Source organism: Oncorhynchus nerka, linkage group LG2, assembly GCF_034236695.1.
Source record: "Oncorhynchus nerka isolate Pitt River linkage group LG2, Oner_Uvic_2.0, whole genome shotgun sequence".
NCBI lineage: Eukaryota > Metazoa > Chordata > Actinopteri > Salmoniformes > Salmonidae > Oncorhynchus > Oncorhynchus nerka.
The window spans coordinates 49024566-49045130 of record NC_088397.1 but is presented as its reverse complement, the minus strand read 5'-3'; the positions used below and the strand labels follow the sequence as shown (position 1 = coordinate 49045130).

The following is a 20565-nucleotide window of genomic DNA, read 5'->3' as shown; positions in this document are numbered from 1 at the left end:
ATGTTTCGCTGGGTTTGCATTGGCACCATTCCTTCTGCGTTTCTTCTGTGGGAGGCAAAGTGCTTCCAGTTCAGAGGTCATTAAAGCTGGAATCCGCAGCAGTGAAACTGCCATGTCCATTAGGTTGATGGAGTCGGGCTGGGGAGTAGGAAGAAAAAGCCCCTAGACCCGGAGGTAGGGTTTCTCCCATTATGGTCAGGGTTAGGGTTTGGAGAGCTGATTCTAAGCTGATTTCAGATCTGTGGCTGGAGCCATTGTAGACAACAACAAGAGTAAACTGACACGCGCTCTAGTAGATTGTGTCGGAGAGTACAGGCAAACTGTGGCTTTCCTATATTTGCATGTCTGTTTTTCATATTCAAACGTTAGTGAGTGACAGGGTGGTTTTCCTGTACTGAGAGACAGTTGCTACCGCACGGTATCGTTCTTACAGTTTATGGGGAATTGAAAACTTTGGGTCGTGGTTTAAGACTGGGTCCTTTGTTTTTGGGGCAGAACAATCTCCACTCTGGCCTTCCAAAGTCCCCAACACACAACAGTCTTCACCCTGGCAACCCAAACTCCAAACAGACAGACACAGGGCTGGGGCTGAATTATTTAATGATGGTGCTCTTTCCATACCAGAGAGCAGAGGCACTGCAGGTATTGAGATCACACTGACAAAGGCCTGTGTGTAAGTGTCTGTGTGTGTCTGTGTAAGTGTGTGTGTGTGTCTGTGTAAGTGTGTTTGTAAAACAGCATCTCTATGCCCTCTGTCCTAATCAGCAAACGTTTGCTTCCTACACCTCCTTGTGTGTGTGTGTGTGTGTGTGAGCGAGAGAGATGGTCATGTAGCCCGTTAAAAGCCTTAAGAACAATCTCCCAGTGGAGGTGTGAGAGTGGTGTGGGGGTGTTTTCTGCATAAATATGTAGTACATATTATTCTGTAACTTTACACCGACACAGTTGCAGTCCAATGTTATACAACTGCTTACTATTTACATGAACAGACAAGCAAGCTCCAAAAACGGCATCACCACTGCTCTGCAACATTAAAAGTGTGTGTGTGTGTGTGCGCGCGCTCCTGTGGAGTTCTGATCTCAAAGCAGAATCAGTGAGATCCGCCATTGCTATGGTTACATTGACCAGCTGAATTATGCTAAGCGAAAAGAAAAAAACGTGGAAGAGCGAGAATGACAGCTATAGCAAAACTCACACTGAACAACGGATGTGTGTAACTATTTAACTAACTTCCCTGTTTCTACGGAAACAGCGACAGGCGAGGGCTGTCGATGAACCCATTACCATATTGCTGCTATGCAGTCCTTTGCGTTTTAAGCCATGAAGAACTGTCCTAGAGGGGCTCCTACAAGGAAGGCTGCATGGATAGCTGATCGAATGCAGGCACACCTCTCTGTCACACACACACACACACACACACACACACACACACACTAAAACACAAACGGTCACACTATTTGGATAGTCCGGATATTCTATCTGAAGACCCTCTACAGATGGCCAACCAATCTGTTGATAAGCAAATGCTTGCCAGGATTACGGTTAGGGATAAGGGTTAGAGCTAGAGATAGTTGAAATGTTAATGATAGTCTGTAGAGCCTCTACCGATGGACCATCCACATAGTGTTACCACACACACTTACTCAACGCTTCTCCTTTTTTTCAGGCATAAAAAATGGACACAACATGAAGCGAAACATACCCCCCCTCCCATCTTTAAAAAAAAAATCTCTGTCGTACCTTAACCAGCTTTGGGGGCTGGCGGAAGAAGGAACTCTTTGCGGTGAAGAAGGTGAAGTCTTCGCCCTCCTCGTCCAGACTGCAGTAGCCGCTGCTCATGCTGTTGCTGCCCGTCATTTAAGGGCTTCAATTTGAGCCCTCGGCTGCCTATAAACACCCAGCGGAGCAGCAGGAGGAAACGTGATTGTCCCCGAGGGGGAAATACTCTGCCTGGAGAGGCATTCAGCCACACTCACTGTTCACAACGCTCACAGTCCCAGAGCCCTTCACATCCACGATGCATCCACAGTCAGTCACCTCAGTAGGTCAGTATAGGGACACACGTGCGGCTCACAGTCCAAGTGGCGCCTCTCGATTCCAAACATCCACTGCCAGTCCTCCAGAGTCTTGTGTCTGTAGGTACCCAGATAAGCTTGGGCTCCAGAATCAGGGGTGAGGTCAGCTCAGATTCGGGTCCTATCAGTGCTCCTCGTGTCACCGGAGAGGCTTCAGGAAATCCGAGAGCGCGAGTAGAGACGTGTCACTTCCTCCTGTCGTGTGTGCTCTGTCCCCGATATCACACACACACACACACACACACACACACACACTGTGCACACACGTTGGTGTCACAGAGTCAGTTAACCCTGCTCACCTGAATGCCTCACACACACACACACACACATGCACACATACACACACTTCCCCTTCTGCCCTGCAGCTGTGTGTGTTGATCAGCTAATAAGAACTGTGAATGGGTGCACACACACACAAATGACTTCAGCAGGGTACTGCTGCTTACCCATTCAGACACACGCTCACATCAATTACTCTGACAGGCTCTCTCCCACACACACACACACACACACACACTCCGGTAACTGTAGTTCAGGTCAGTGGCTCCAGACTGCAGTGGGCCTGTGCTGTATGGCTGTGTGAGTGTAGTCCTTGGTTCTTAGGGAAGAGACCCAGGCTGCTGCAGAGCGGTTTCTCCTCTCTTCTCCTCTCTTCTTCTCAGACTCACGGACTAACAGAGAATCCTACGCGCTGCACCTCCCACTCACGCTCTCTCCTTTTGTGTTCGTTTTGCTCTCTCTCTTCCTCTCTCAGCCTTGCTCAACCATCTGTGGTTGAGTCTTATCTGCCAACGAGCTTTCTGCAGAGCTACAACCCCCCCCCCCCCCCAATTCTCTCTCTTCCTGCAAGCAACGGCACCCAGCTCAGCCCAGCCACATCCTCTGAGAGAGAGAGAGAGAGAGACAGAGAGATGCGGCCTCGCAGCTCATAACACCTGATATGCATGAGCAGGAAGCCACTCAGTAACATGGCTGCTGTGCTCTGCCTTAGCGCTACCAATGCTGCGTGAGAGAAACCTCCAGATTTATAAAGACCCGGAGAAGAGCAGAGAACTGATCATCTTACTGCATTATACATACACTCTTATCAACATGCTCAGAAACACAGCGGAACCAAGTACAGGTCCTACTGCTTGAGTTCTTGTACCTCTTATAGAATATTAGCTCAACATTATTGTGGAGTTCCTGTACCTAAATATAAAACAGTACCAGCATCCAAAATGAGTACTGGCACTCATTTAATTCCAAGTCAAGCACTGGTGATGATCAAGAACAGGAATCTCAGAGAACCTCATGAGGTCTAGTTCCATAAAAAGGAATTGAAAACATGGGTACGATTGTCTGTTGGTTTTAGGAGAAACCAAGCGTGGAGGTCACATGATCGTCCCCCAGGGGTCAGTGATGAAGATGATCTCTAACCTTTCATTGACCCCTGACCTGTCCCCTCTGCCCTCTGGCCCTGGTCTTGACCATATGAACAGGGTCCAGCTAATGCCCCTGTCAAAATAGAGATGGACTACCAAATAATAGTGTGTGTATATGTACGGTGTGTGTACGTGTGTGTGCCGGTGTGTACGAGTACGTGCATGTGTGTGCGTCTAAGTCAGAGAACAATATCTAGCTCTGGTCTTTCTCTAAATCACAACCAACTCAAGGCATACAGCAGGTTATTCATTAAAACATTCGATTAACAGACAGCTGTTCAGGTGGACTCTGTCAGTCTGTCAAAGAGAGGGAGGCTGTTCCGTCAGAGGAGACATATCCTCCATTAAAGAGATGGAGCCTGTCCATCTCCTCAAGCCATCCCCCCTGTCAGAGGTTGATTAGATTCTAAAAGATTGTTGGGAGAGCTGTCTGTCTCTCTCCAGTGGTAATAACAGACAGACAGAGAGCCATCCGTCTCTCTCCAGCGGTAACAACAGACAGACAGAGAGCTGTCCGTCTCTCTCCAGCGGTAACAACAGACAGACAGAGAGCTGTCCGTCTCTCTCCAGTGGTAACAACAGACAGACAGAGAGCTGTCCGTCTCTCTCCAGTGGTAACAACAGACAGACAGAGAGCTGTCCGTCTCTCTCCAGTGGTAACAACAGACAGACAGAGAGCTGTCCGTCTCTCTCCAGTGGTAACAACAGACAGACAGAGAGCTGTCCGTCTCTCTCCAGTGGTAACCACAGTCAAACAGAGAGCTGTCTGTCTCTCTCTCTCCAGTGCTAACCACAGACAGGCAGAGAGCTGTCTGTCTCTCTCTCTCCAGTGCTAACCACAGACAGGCAGAAAGCTGCCTGCCTCTCTCCAGGTCAGTATCAGCTGACGACAGATTAGTCTACCAGCAGAGACAGCCGTCAACCCCATTACCATCATCACTGTGGAGGGAGACAGATGGGGACAGTGGGTGGTGGGGAGGTTGAGAGGAGCTCATTGACAGACCACACCCCCATCCCATCTCAGCCCCTCCCAAACCCCTACCTTTCCCAGAGTCGATAAACCCCAGCCAACCCTTACTAGGCTCCAGTCTGACTCAATGAAACACAATGAGCATTTGGCGAAAAGGGGGATCGATCTCTGCTGGTGTAAGCACAAAAGAGAAAGAGGGAGGGAGAGGAAAAGAGTGAGAGAGAGAGAGAGAGAGAGAGAGAGAGGGAGAGCGAGAGAGAGACAGAGTATAGAGTTGACGAGGAAGAAGGGCCTTGAGATGGGAGCGGTCATCTCTCATCAGGTCTCTGGTGCAGCAATAGTGTACCCATTTTAGCCTCTGAGTCAGACTGGAGGCCAAGACACCCTCAGCCTGCACACCAGACAAGAGTTTAACATGACTCCAGGTTACAGAGATAATCAACTGGCCCTCCACTGCAGCCCTCAGCTCTAACACACAGGTCCTTGTCACTGTACACCCTCTCACTGTAGCACATTACACTTATACTCCACGAGCACCACACTTGGATAAGGAGTCTATTTTTTCCCTCTAGTGATGTTTGCAAGGTCACCCCATCGGCATTCTGTCACGTTATTTCTCACATTCGCTCATTCTCTCTCTCCTACACGTGGCGTGTGTGGAAGCAGATTACATTGTGTGTCTGTGTCTGTGTGTGTGTGTGTGTGTGTGTGTGTGTGTGTGTCTATGTGTGTGTGTGATCCATGGTAGCAGTGTGGTATTTGGCCTCTAGGCATGGCTACACAATTGCCAGCGTACTCGTTACACACCGATAGAGATGTGTATTGTGTGTGTGTGTGTTATCTGGCTCACTCTAGGCAGTGCCAGAGTGTGTGGGCTTTGAGAGCAGAGTTGCCAGTATCACAACAGAAACACGCAGGTCCACATTTACACCTGCCCACACAGACACCCTCAGTTAACTTCTTGAAGCTATGGGGGCGCTAATTTCATTATTGGATAAAAAAACGTTCCCGTTTTAAGTGCAATATTTTGTCACGAAAAGATGCTCGACTATGCATATAATTGGCAGCTTTGGAAAGAAAACACTCTGACGTTTCCAAAACTGCAAAGATATTATCTGTGAGTGCCACAGAACTCATGCTACAGGCGAAACCAAGATGAAACCTCAAACAGGAAATGAGCAGAATTTGAGGCTCTGTATTCCATCGTCTCCTTATATGGCTGTGAATGTGCCATGAATGAGCCTAAGCTCTCTGCCGTTCGTCCAAGGTGTCTGCAGCATTGTGACATATTTGTAGGCATATCATTGGAAGATTGGCCATAAGAGACTACATTTGCCAGGGGTCCGCCCGGTGTCCTTTGTCTAAATTGGTGCGTAATTTTCAGCTGCAGGCATTTTCCCATGAGGTTCAGAGGGGAAAGCACACTTCCACGAACGATATATCATTGAAGAGATATGTAGAAAAACACCTTGAGGATTGATTCTAAACAACGTTTGCCATGTTTCAGTCGATATTATGGAGTTATTTTGGAAAAAGTTCGGTGTTTTTATAACTGAATTTTCGGGTTTTTTTGGTAGCCAAATATGACGCAGAAAACGGACCGATTTCTCCTGCACAAATAATCTTTCAGGAAAAACTGAACATTTGCTATCTAACTGAGAGTCTCCTCATTGAAAACATCCAAAGTTCTTCAAAGGTAAATGATTTATTTGAATGTTTTTCTGTTTTTTGTGAAAATGTTGCCTGCTGATGCTAACGCTAAATGCTAATGTTAAATGCTAACGCTAAATGCTAGTTTTGCTATGGTTGAGAAGCATATTTTGAAAATCTGAGATGACAGTGTTGTTAACAAAAGGCTAAGCTTGAGAGCTAGCATATTGATTTAATTTCATTTGCGATTTTCATGAATAGTTAACGTTGTGTTATGCTAATGAGCTTGCGGATAGATTTACACAATCCTGGATACAGGTTTTTTTAGTAGCCAAATATGACGCACAAAATGGAGCGATTTCTCCTAAACAAATAATCTTTCAGGAAAAACGGAACATTTGCTATCTAACTGAGAGTCTCCTCATTGAAAACATCCGAAGTTCTTCAAAGGTAAATTATTTTATTTGAGTTGCCTGCTGAATGCTAACGCTAAATGCTAATGCTAGCTATCAATAGCTATCAATACTGTTACACAAATGCTAGTTTTGCTATGGTTGAGAAGCATATTTTTGAAAATCTGAGATGACAGTGTTGTTAACAAAAGGCTAAGCTTGAGAGCTAGCATATTGATTTCATTTCATTTGCGATTTTCATGAATAGTTAACGTTGCGTTATGGTAATGAGCTTGAGGCTGTATTCACGATCCCGGATCCGTATGGCTCGCCGCAAGAAGTTAAAAAGGTCAGATATTAATTTGATAGAGAGATACAGTTATACTTCATGTGCGTGAACACCTGAAAATATTTAGGACCTCGATAGCTAAAACCAGCAAGATCCGAGTCTGCTAACACGAAAGCAGGATTGCGAGAAAGCCTCTTCTGGTGTCTGTGTGAGTGTGTGTGCATGTCTTGTGTTCGGGTGCATGTGTGTGTGCTTCCATGTCGTAGGCAGTGTGGGCAGACAAGCATCTAACGCATCTGTGCTCACAGAGGCCAAGAACAGTTAGAGGTCTTATTAAATTACTAGAGGGACTATGTCATAAACCCTCAAAGTTCCATAATGGCAGCCATCTTGGTCAGGGAGAAATCCAAAACTAGCCTTGTTGGAATGAATGGCAGTAGAGGCATAGGGAACACATTTCCTGCCTTTACTTTTGCAGGAAAATAAAAAATGGAAGGCGCGTTATGCATCAGAAATTGTGTAATGGAATTATGGTTATTTGAGTGTGTCTCTCTGTATGCTGATGTCTCAACACACGTCCGCTACGACAGCGACTGAAGTGACTGCAACCCTTAACCAATGGCTGCAGTTGGTTTCAGAGTGGGTGGCAAGGAATAAGTTATAGCCCTAACTATTTATAAAACTAAAAGCATTGTATTTGGGACAAATCACTCACTGAACCCCAAACTCTCAACTAAATCTTGTAATGAGTCATGTGGAAATCGAGCAGGTCGAGGAGACTAAACTGCTTGAAGTAACCCTGGATTGTAAACTGTCACGGTCAAAACATACTGATACAACAGTAGCTAAGATGGGAGACGTCTGTCCATAACAAAGCGCTACTCTGCCCTCTTAACAGCACTGTCAACAAGGCGGGTCCAGTAAGCACCCATTTTGTTGCACTTAGACGACCTTTCAGTAGTGTGGTCAGGTGCCACAAAGAGGGACTTAGGGAAAAGTACCATTGGCCCATTGGATGTACACAGAGAGCTAACGTTAATGATACGCATGTCAATCTGTCCTGGCTCAAACTGTAGGAGAGATTGACATCATGATGAATTGTATTTATGAGAGGTGTTGACATGTTGAATGTACTGAGCTGTCTGTTTGAACTACTGGCACACAGCTCGGACACCCATGTATACTAGAGTTCGACCTCTAATGCCTACCCCACAAGACCCCACAAGAGGTCTCTTCACAGTCCCCAAGTCTAGTACATACTATGGGAGGCGCACAGTACTACTTGGAGCCATGACTACATGGAACTCTATTCCACATCAAGAAACTGATGCAAACAGTCAAATTAGACTTAAAAAAAAAAAAAAAAGATAAAAATACACCTTATGGAACAGCGGGGACTGTGAAGCAACACAAACATAGGTACACACACACACACACACACACACACACACACACACACACACACACACACACACACACACACACACACACACACACACACACACACACACACACACACACACACACACACACACACAGATTTAGTAATGTAGATATGTGGTAGTGGTGGAGTAGGGGCCTGAGGGCACACAGTGTGTTGTGAAATCTGGGAATGTATTGTAATGTTTCTTAAATTGCACAACTGCCTTAATGTTGCTGGACCCCAGGAAGAGTAGCTGCTGCCTTGAGGATCCTTAATCCACCATAATAAATACAAAAGAGTAAAGTATCGTCAGAACTACTATCATTACAGTTCATGCTGGTTCATGCTGTGGACTGACTATGTCACTGTGAATGTTGGTAGAGTGGCAGTTCATTGGAAAAACGGAGTCGTCATTCCTCCAAAACTGTCTGGTTAGCTACCTTCTTCCCATTCATTGTTGTACACAATATCTTCTGATCACAGCACTGGCAAACCATGGGTATCCAACTCCCTGACCAACATGGCTGACCTTTGGACCACCATAAGAAGGTTCATGTCCATTCTAGTATTATAATTCTATGGCAACAATTTAACCAGGAGTATAGCCCTTATCATCTGACCAAGAGCCTTCATCACGTGACCAACAGCCACTATAATACACACTGTTAGCTAAAGCAGCTTGCTTGCTAAAGCAGTGTCTGTCTACCAAAGAGAGGCTATATAAAACACGCTGAGAGACTGACACAAAGGGCACAGCAACACACACACACACACACAGTAGATGAGTTCTGTGACAGTTCAGACAGAAGGCCGGGCATGTTTGGAGTAGCTCTGGGTAAGCTCTGCGTAAAGGCTACGGCTAGGCTAATGACTGAGCATATACAGACCCCTAGGCAGAAAGACTGGGGTCTGAGGATATGAGGACTGACACTACCACTGTTTACCGCCCTTAGAGAGGGGGTAGGAGGGGAAGGGGAGAGTAGGGGGAAGGAGTAGACTGCAGAAGGGGAGAGTTGAGATACAGATGTGAGAGGCATGAAATATGTTCTCAGAGAATATCTGGTCTCCAAATCATCCGATAAATGAATGAATAAGTGAATGAGGGAGCGAGATGAGAGGGTGAGGAAGAGAGAGAGAGAGACGCCCCACAGAGCCCCAGGACAGCAACACAATTAGACCCAACCAAATCATGACAAAACAAAAAGATAATTACTTGGCACATTGGAAAGAATTAACACAAAAACAGAGCAAACTAGAACGCTATTTGGCCCTAAACAGAGAGTACACAGTGGCAGAATACCTGACCGCTGTGACTGAACCAAACTTGAGGAAAGCTTTGACTATGTACAGACTCAGTGAGCATAGCCTTGCTATTGAGAAAGGCCGCAGTAGGCAGACATGGCTCTCAAGAGAAGACAGGCTATGTGCACACTGCCCACAAAATGAGGTGGAAACTGAGCTGCACTTCCTAACCTCCTGCACAATGTATGACCATATTAGAGACACATATTTCCCTCAGATTACACAGACCCACAAAGAATTCGAAAACAAACCCAATGTTGAATACCTGCCATATCTACTGGATGAAATACCACAGTGTGCATCACAGCAGCAAGATTTGTGACCTGTTGCCACAAGAATAGGTCAACCAGTGAAGAACAAACACCATTGTAAATACAACCCATATTTATGCTTATTTATTTTCCCTTTTGTACATTAACCATTTGTTACAACACTGTATATACACATAATATGAAAACTGCTATGTCTTTATTGTTTTGAAACTTCTTTATGTGTAATGTCTACTGTTAATATTTATTGTTTATTTCATTTTGTATATTATCTACCTCACTTACTAAGGCAATGTTAACAAATGTTTCCCATGCCAATAAAGCCACTTGAGTTGAAATTGAGAGAGAAGAGAGAGAGAAGTAAACCCCAAAAATACTAAAATAATGATTTTCCAGAGAAGATCTCAGGGAATTAGACCAACGTTCTCAATTGGTACAAAATATATAGAGTACTGTACACACTACAATTACTTAGGTTTAAAAAATAAGCTCAACTGGACACCTTAATGAGGCAGTGAATGAACTGAGAGAGAAAGCACGCATTCTACGCCATTAAAAAGCTAATTCAAATTGAAATACATTGAACCCATTTCACTTTATGGCAGCGACGTGTGGGGTCCACTTACAAAACAAGATTTCATCAAATGGGACAAACACCCCATTGAAACCCTGCATGCAGGAACCAAGGACTGACCACCCCAATTCACAAAAGTGGAGACAAATTTGACCCCAATAACTACCGTGGAATATGCGTCAACAGTAACCTTGGGAAAATCCTCTGCATTATCATTAACAGCAGACTCGTACATTTCCCCAATGAAAACAATGTACTGAGCAAATTTTAAATTGGCTTTTTACCAAATTACCGTACAACAGACCATGTATTCACCCTGCACACCCTAATTGACAACCAAACAAACCAAAACAAAGGCAAAGTCTTCTCATGCTTTGTTGATTTCAAAAAAGCCTTCGACTCAATTTGGCATGAGGGTCTGCTATACAAATTGATGGAAAGTGATGTTGGGGGTAAAACATACGACATTATAAAATCCATGTACACAAACAACAAGTGTGTGGTTCCTAACCTCCTGTCCAACGTATGAGAGATACATATTTCCCTCAGATTACACAGATCCACAAAGAATTCGAAAACAAATCCAATTTTGATAAACTCCCATATCTACTGGGTGAAATTCCAGTGTGCCATCACAGCAGCAAGGTTTGTGACCTGTTGCCACAAGAAAAGGGCAACCAGTGAAGAACAAACACGATTGTAAATACAACCCATATTTATGCTTATTTATTTTCCCTTGTGTACTTTAACCATTTGTTACAACACTATATATATATATATGTATAATATGACATTTGTAATGTCTGTATTGTTTTGAAACTTATGTTTGTGTAATGTTTACTGTTAATTTTTATTGTTTATTTCACTTTTGTATATTATCTACCTCACTTTCTTTGGCAATGTTAACATGTTTCCCATACCAATAAAGCCCCTTGAATTGAGAGAGAGAGAGAGAGAGAGAGAGAGAGAGAGAGAGAGAGAGACAGAGAGAGAGACACAGACAGAGAGAGAGACACAGAGAGAGAGAGAGACACAGAGAGAGAGACACAGGCAAAGGCAGAGACAGAGACAGAGAGAGAGACACAGAGAGAGAGAGACACAGAGAGAGAGAGACACAGAGAGAGACACACAGAGAGAGAGAGACACACAGAGAGAGACACACACAGAGAGAGAGAGACAGAGAGACAGAGCAGAGGGAGAGTGAGAGAGAGAGACAGAGAGAGAAAGAGACAGAGAGACAGACAGAGAGAGAGAGAGAGAGAGAGAGAGAGAGAGAGAGAGAGAGAGAGAGAGAGAGAGAGACAGAGACACAGAGAGAGGGGGGGTCAGAAAGTGTGATGAAGAAAGCAGGGCCTCATGGGGATTCCTATTAGTTACATAACAACCTGAGACTCAACCAAATGAATCCAGTGAAAATCCCATCCCAAACACTAAAACACTAACCCCATCGCCGAGAGAGCAACCGCCAGTATGAGAGACATACTGTGGGGCAAAAAAGTATTTAGTCAGCCACCAATTGTGCAAGTTCTCTCACTTTGGTCAATAACAAAAGTTTCTCAATACTTTGTTATATACCCTTTGTTGGCAATGACAGAGGTCAAACGTTTTCACAAGGTTTTCACACACTGTTGCTGGTATTTTGGCCCATTCCTCCATGCAGATCTCCTCTAGAGCAGTGATGTTTTGGGGCTGTTGCTGGGCAACACGGACTTTCAACTCCCTCCAAAGATTTTCTATGGGGTTGAGATCTGGAGACTGGCTAGGCCACTCCAGGACATTGAAAACCTATTGCAGATTCAGTCATAGTGGAGTTTGGAGTGTGACTATTTGAGGTTGTGGACAGGTGTCTTTTATACTGAAAACAAGTTCAAACAGGTGCCATTAGTACAGGTAACGAGTGGAGGACAGAGGAGCCTCTTAAAGAAGAAGTTACAGGTCTGTGAGAGACAGAAATCTTGCTTGTTTGTAGGTGACCAAATACTTATTTTCCACCATAATTTGCAAATACATTCATTAAAAATCCTACAATGTGATTTTCTGGATTTTTTTTTCTCCTTTTGTCTGTCATAGTTGAAGTGTACCTATGATGAAAATTACAGGCCTCTCATCTTTTTAAGTGGGAGAATTTGCACAATTGGTGGCTGACTAAATACTTTGTTGCCCCACTGTACATAGCAGTGATGATATAGACTATAGACAAAAGGAACAAAAAGTATACCCAAACACATTAGTCCAGCTTAAACAAAAAAGGGAATCAGGTGCTCGACTAAAACTTCAAAATGGTGACAATCCCGGAAGAATAAAGAAAAATAAGCACTCTGTTTCTTCGGTGATCAGACTGGACAAACAAACAATAGTCCCACAAGCTGAGGGTCTCCTGGCCATGCAGAGCACTGCACTCACAAGAATAGTGGATCAATGAAGACAATCTATAGTGATTGAGTGGATGTTACATCTTTGTCTCCTGTGTGTGTGTGTGTGTGCGTGTGTGTGTATGTGTGTGTGTGTGTGTGTGTGTGTTTGGCTTTACTATCATTGGAGACCAGAAGTCCTCACAAGGATAGTAAAACAAGGAAAATTCAGACAAGTGGGAACATTTCACCGGTCCCCACAAGGGAAAAAGGCTTAGGTGTTAGGTTCGGTGTTACAATTTAGGGTTAGGGGTTAAGGTTACGTGTAGGTGTTAGGGTTTAGGGAAAATAGTTTTTTGAATGCTAAATCAATTGTTAGGTCCCCACAAGGATAGTAAAACAAATGTGTGTCTGCTGCATTGACTTTCTGTGTGTCATCAGTTCAAGTCCTTCACATCCAACAAGACCAGCAGCAGCCTGTCAAACAGCTCGTGACCTACAACTACCCCCACCACACAGTATGCACCTAATTGGTTTAGCTCCAGGTTCAATTTACCTTGTACTGAGGAGGCGTGGAGCAGTGTCTTCTGGGAGATGTCCTTTCCCGTGGGTTGCTGTCTCTCTGGTTGCAGTCGAGCTGGACCCGCCCGCCACACTCCTGGTGACAGGTGTAGTTGCAGTCTGACGGACACACAAACAGACCAATCAATGACTGGGTCCACACACAGGGCACCAATTAGAGAGCAGCAATGATAACGCATTGTCCTCGGAACTCGGAACCTCGGAAATTCTATTAATCTGGCCCAGGTGGTGTAGTTTACGCCAGATGAAAACAGATTGCATTCGTTTTGGAACTGGGCTTCAGCTAGGTGCCCTGTTCTGGCTGATGGTGAAGTTGGCTCAAAAATAAAAGTGATGTCGGCACAGGAGGTTGCTGGCACCTTAATCGGGGAGGACGGGCTCGTGTTAATGGCTGGAGCGGAATGGTATCAAATACATTCTATTGACTCTATTCCAGGAATTATTATTAGCCGTTCTCCCCTCAGCAGCCTGACGTGGAGAGTAATGAGGAGGATTCTGTGTTCTCACATGCAAAAAGGATTGTAATTTTATTTCATTTTAATCTTTTCATCTGCCTTCCCAATAAACTGTTTAAAAAAAAAATTACATTTTAAATGCTTCATCTGCCTTCCCAATGAAAACTGTTCGATATGAACAAGGCGTGACTCCCTCACCGCCTTGCCCGGTCACGTGATGGACCATAGCCCGGTATAACCCTGGCCAGTTGAATCAAATCCCCTCATTCATTGTTTGACCATTTGTATCACCTTTTTCTTTGTGTGGCGGACTGTAATGCTGACACGAGTGCACTGCTCCGTGTGTGAGTCTATTGAAGAATCACATACTAGCCATGTAGCCAGCAGTCAGAGACCTCTCTCCCAGAGCAGAGGAATGAGTCGAGGTCTGGGGACGTTCTCCAATACAACACACATGTAACAACTACGACAACACACGCTTACAAATCCTTTCTCCGGGAATAATGATGAAATAGATTCGATGACTCAGGTCTCCAGTGTATTTTCACCATATGTCAGACAAATCTGCTAACGTGCTCCTGTGTTCAGTTCAGTCTTCTGCCTGAGAAACGTGTTCACGTGGCGCCACCTAGAAGGCTGCTCTCTGTATGCTTTCGACACAGCACTGATTTTGAGGGGAACTATCCCTTTAAGTACAGTACAGTGATACTCTATGACAGATGTCACTAGATGGAGCCAAAGAGCTAAAATCTCACCGATTGAGATGGGAGAGTGCGTGGCGCGAACAGAATCAACAGTACACATAGAAAAGACTGTCACTGCTGAGTGTTCTTAGATCTGAGGTCAGGGGGTAAGGAGCAGAGGAAAGGAAGAGATTGATCTCTGAAGGGAAAGGGACAGCCTGCTCTCCCATTAAATCAAAAAGAAGGGTCAACAGTCAGAAGCGACACACTTTGACAGCTACACAGAAGCACGGTAACCAAGGCAAAATATCCTTTCTGGAGGAGCCTGACGCGTCAGCGGGAGGCACAGGCTGGGAGGCCTTGCTTATAGGAGGTGCCTGGGAAAGAGATTCTCAGTGTTGATGGAACTAGAGGTCAGAGAGAGAGCACGAGAGAGCGAGAGAACAAGAGAGAGAAGGCCAACCCAAACACTCAGAGAGGGGAAATGCATTTCGGGAGGAGACTCTCCCATCCTGTCCTCCTCTTCACATCTCGCCCCTCAGGTTTAGGTGACACCCCATCTGTCCCACTCACGTCAGACTCGTTCGCCCGGGTGGGTCTGGCGCTGCACCTAATCTTCCCATAACAAGGATCAGTTGAGACCTGTCAGTTGGAGTGTTGATGCGATTTATAGAGCTAAGAGGTGAACAACCCTGGCCTGTCCACAGGCTCGGAGACAGAGGAGCAGGAGGGTGGATCCAGTCTGACAGATAGATGCCCCGTAAGTTTTAGAGCGCAGCGGGATGGAGAGCTGCCTGGGCGTCTATCTGTTCCTCCTCTTCCTGCCTCTGATACACTGCTGTCAACAGGGGATGGATAATGTAGTCTGATATTGGTCACACTTACTGTATTCACTCTGCACACACACACACACACACGCACGCACACACACACACACCCTCGCATGTTGATGAAGCGTCTCACCCTGAAAACCTCAGCTGTGAGCGCAGACTAAGCCACGTTAAGAAGAGAATAAAGACACTCTCATAACTACAGGCTGAAGAAGAAGAACACAGCAGAACAGGGCTGAAGGCAGATGAACGTGACAGCCTCTGTGTCTCTACAGCACCGAGGGGGATGCAATTAACTGTCCCAAACAAGCTCAGAGTGGATTAGAGGACTCAAAGCCCCCCGAAGACCCCATGAGGTCCCCCAGAACACACATTAGGACTATTAGTGAGTAAACTCCCTACACCCCATCAGTATTAGGGTCTTTACTGTCTAAACCCCTCTGCCGCTGAAACCACACTGAGTTAACCGTACCACCCTCTCTCCTCGCCGCCTTCCCTCTACCCACGTACCCCTAGAAATTCAACTCCCACCCCTATGACCCCTTTTACGAATCCTATAACCTTTGTTAATTTACTCCCCCTATACCCCCTATCTATTCTACCCTACAGTATTGCTTGCTGCAAAAGAGACTACCCCCTACCCAGAGGAGCACAGTAAACATATGTTCCTCCTGCCACCATCACCCAGCCGTCTGTCTGTCTGTCTGTCTGTCTGTCCCACGTCTCAGTCTGCCCTCCTGCTAATCTGGGCAGGATGCAAACGATCTGTACCCTCCCCTGGCCATCACAAACACCCCCATCCCTTCCTCCCCCCTCCTCCTCCTCTCCGTATCGCCTGGCCCAGCCTTGGTCACACACACACAGGGCGTCTCGGGTTACAGACGCAGGGATGAGCTGAGATTTTCCGGCTCCTTGAGCATTGTCTCACAAAACTAGACGCAGGGGAAAAATCTATGGCATAGGAGAGAGGAAGGGAGGGGGAGAGAGAGAAACAGCAGTGGGTGCAGAGGTGTGGTCGATGTCCTCTGTCTACAATGAGGACGGATCTCTCTCTCTCTCTCTCTCTCTCTCTCTCTCTCTCTCTCTCTCTCTCTCTCTCTCTCTCTCTCTCTCTCTCTCTCTCTCTCTCTCTCTCTCTCTCTCTCTCTCTCTCTCTCTCTCTCTCTCTCTCTCTCTCTCTCTCTCTCTCTCTCTCTCTCTCTCTCTCTCTCTCTCTCTCTCTCTCTCTCTCTCTCTCTCTCTCTCTCTCTCTCTCTCTCTCTCTCTCTCTCTCTCTCTCTCTCTCTCTCTCTCTCTCTCTCTCTCTCTCTCTCAAAAGTAGGGGATTCCATTTTCTCACAGGATTTACCTGAAAACACCCATATCTAACCAAAATAATCAAACCTCAAAGCCAGAGCTTCCAAACGCTCTCTACAGTAGAGACAGTGACAGTTGGAAATCCCCTCAGGGAAAAGCCATCAAACTGAAACGACAGAGTATGAAAAGAGAGAGAGAGTCAGCACTCTTCTACTTTCCTTTCCTATGAAAGAGTAAACATTCCCTCTCATCTGTGACGGAAAACTACGGGTATTAAGAGCTGTTGGGCCAACAGTCACCAAAGAAACATACACGCACACCTTTCGGTTACTGGCCCAACGCTCTGAGCCACTAGGTTACCTGCCACACAAACACACACACACACACACACACACTACTTCAGGTTAATGATACTGATAAATTACAGTTTTGAGGTCTTCATTAACGTGTGAAACTGTGTATCTGCTGCTATCTGGGGATGGGCATAGTGTGTGTGAGCTCTTAGGAATGCTAACTGTGTGTGTCTGTGTGTGTGCAACACTTTCAGGAATGCTGACCGGTTCCTCCGTAAACTGTGTGAACCACCTAAAAAGAATGATCTGTGCCAGTATGAACACAAGAGACGAGGTCTGTCTGAGCAGGTCTCTACCCACTCAGACACAACCATTTAAAATCAGTTTCACAATTCCTGACATTTAATCCTCATAAAAATTACCTGTCTCAGGTCAGTTAGGATCCCCTCTTTATTTTAAGAATGTGAAATGTCAGAACAATAGTAGAGATAATTATTTATTTCAGCTTTTATTTCTTTCACCACATTCCCAGTGGGTCAGAAGTTTACATACACTCAATTAGCATTTGGTAGCATTGCCTTTAAATTGTTTAACTTGGGTCCAACGTTTCGGGTAGCCTTCCACAGCCTTCCCACAATAAGTTGGGTGAATTTTGGCCCATTCCCCCTGACAGGGCTCATGTAACTGAGTCAGGTTTGTAGGCCTCCTTGCTCACACATGCTTTTTCAGTTCTGCACCACACATTTTCTATAGGATCGAGGTCAGGGCTTTGTGATGGCCACTCCAATACCTTGACTTTTTTGTCCTTAAGCCATTTTGCCACAACTTTGGAATTATGCTTGGCGTCATTGTCCATTTGGAAGACCCATTTGCGACCAAGCTTTAACTTCCTGACTGATGTCTTGAGATGTTGCTTCAATATATGTTTTACTGTGGATATAGAGACCGTTGTACTCATTTCCTCCAGCATCTTCACAAGGTCCTTTGCTGTTGTTCTGGGATTTGCACTTTTCGCATCAAAGTACGTTCATCTCTAGGAGACAGAACGCATCTCCTTCCTGAGCAGTATGACAGCTGCATGGTCCCATGGTGTTTATACATGTGTACTATTGTTTGCACAGATTAAACATGGTACCTTCAGGCATTTGGAAATTGCTCGCAAGGATGAACCAGACTTGTGGAGGTCTACAATTGTTTTTGTAGGTCTTGGCTGATTTCTTTTGATTTTACCATGATGTCAAGCAAAGAGGCACTGAGTTTGAAGGTTGGCCTTGAAATACATCCACAGGTTCATCTCTAATTGACATCAATTAGCCTATCAGAAGCTTCTAAATCCATGACATCATTTTCTGGAATTTCCCAAGCTGTTTAAAGGCACAGTCAACTTAGTGTATGTGAACTTCTGACCCACTGGAATTGTGATACAGTGAATTATAAGGGAAATAATCTGTCTGTAAACAATTGTTGTTAAAATTACTTGTGTCATGCACAAAGTAGATGTCCTAACAGACTTGCCAAAACTATAGATTGTTAACAAGAAATGTGTGGAGTGTTTGAAAAACGAGTTTTAATGTCTCCAACCAAAGTGTATGTAAACTTCCGACTTCAACTGTATATGGAATTCCTGCTACCAGTCACTTTTTATGTATAAACCCACCTCAACAGCTCCAGTAACCCTGCACATTGAATAAAGTACTGGACCTAATCTGTATCAACCTGGATTATTGTGTTCTTTAACTCTCATTAGTTCTTGTGTCGTTTTTATTCTTACTTTTCATTTTTATTCTATTTCCCGTTATTCTTATCACCGCATTGTTGGGAACGAGCTAAGATTTTTCAAAAGGTAAGAATTTCACTGTCTCGTATTACTACACCGGTTGTATCCCGTGTGCGTGGCGAATAAACTTTGAAATTCCACACAGTCATCCTGCCCGAGGCTCTGGGCTCTAAACTCCCCCAGCCAGCATAAGGAATCTCCTCCTTGTCAAACAAGCCCTCTGTCTAAAGAGTCACTTCCCTTACAGAGCCACACCGCACTGTGGCATTACTGTACTGAACCTCACTTCCCCTACAGGCACTGCTGAAAAAAACGGGACTTTCCCCAGCACAACTCGTATAACCTCTCTCGCTCTCTCTACTTGTCTTCCTTGCCCTCTATCCCTCTCGTTCCTTTTGGGTTCTGAAGAAGCCCTTCCCCTATAGGGACAGAACACTATGGGGCGGTGTGGTGCTTCCCTGAGCCGTGCTGTGGTCAGAGCTGGAGAATCCCCCTGCAGTACCTGGAACTCAGGGGGGCTTTTACAAAAGAGGAGAAACACTGATCTCTCTGTGTGTGTGTGTGTGTGTGACAGTCGCCAGGACCTTTTATGCTGACACCTCTCTCTCTCTCTCTCTCTCTCTCTCTCTCTCTCTCTCTCTCTCTCTCTCTCTCTCTCTCTCTCTCCCCCTCCTCCTTTTCTCTCAGATTCACCTCCGTCAGCAGACTTTTCTGGTGCCAGAGACTGTAACCTTGAGACCAGCTATGTCCCTCTGTGATAGCACTGCTACAGTCCTCCACACCTCTCTTCCATCACGGACACTTCCCTGTTCCCGTCTCTCTCTCTCTCATACATCCATCTGTGCCCACCAGCCGCTCACCCAGCCTGGATAAAGCCTGAATAAACAGCTCGTGCTCTGACCCGCCTATACCAGCCAAAGTCAACAAACCCTTAAGCTTAACCAAAATGGTCTGCTATCCCCCTCTGAAGCTCCGGTGTGTGTGTGTGTTTGGTCCCTGCTGGATACAGTAACACCAATCTGAATCTCCCTACCACTCCTTCCTTCCTCAGTTCTTACAGGCTACAGCTCCCACAGGAGGCCAAACCAAAACACAGAACTGTCCCCGTCTCCCAGGCAACAGAGGAGAGAAGGCCAGGACATTATCTAACAGAACACACATGTCGAACGCATCTGTGTGCTTGTCTACAGCTGACATCACACACAGCAGAGAGACCCCCTTGAAAACGCAGCTAGCCAAATCACACACAGGGGGCAGATTTTGAGAGAACTAGAGATAGCCAATGAAAGGGAGATGTTGTGAGAGATGGATGAAAGGTGTGTGAAATTGCATTTGTCACATGTGAGGAACACAACGTGCTTACGAGCCCATGCCAAACAGTTTTTAATACGAACAATTCAATAGTAACACAATAGGAATAAAATATACCAGATCAATGTTTTTCAGACAGAATTCATGGTATGAAATGGCGCGTGCACACACACACAGCCACACACACACCAGATATAACCAGCGTGTCAGGGCAGAGGAACGCAGCAGTCCAATGAGAAAAACACACTAACACACTCAGCGACTGGAGGCCAGGAGGTTTTCCTGAGAAAGAACTTCTGGCCCCTGGGGCCCTTAGACAGGAGGACACCAGAGACAACAGAAGCAGCAAGTCAACAGTTCTATTTGTAAAGCAGAGTGGGGGACAGCAGGGGAGGTGGGGCCGGAAGATGACAGGGATTCCATCCACCATCTTGGTCAGTTAGTTAGGTCAACACAGAAGCCCTGGTACACAGAATCATGTCAATGACAGCTAGAGGAGAAGAGAAGTCAGCCAGTAATAAAGGCTAATTTCAGATAATTCCATGTTTTGATGCAATGATCTACGATTAAGTAGAAAAGGAACTGTGGAATCTGAAGGAGCTCTTTAGGCTATTTAAAC

General features: G+C 45.4%; 1 protein-coding gene across 2 annotated transcripts in view; it reads right to left on the bottom strand.

Annotated features, from left to right (window-relative positions):
* LOC115136839 (ras association domain-containing protein 5-like) overlaps positions 1-20565 on the bottom strand; it is a 53390-nt gene that overhangs the window by 14108 nt on the left and 18717 nt on the right. For both annotated transcript variants that reach the window (XM_029672669.2, XM_029672678.2), the window contains exon 2: positions 13276-13400. In XM_029672669.2, the coding sequence (XP_029528529.1) occupies positions 13276-13400 (125 nt within the window). The remainder of the gene's footprint in view (positions 1-13275; positions 13401-20565) is intronic.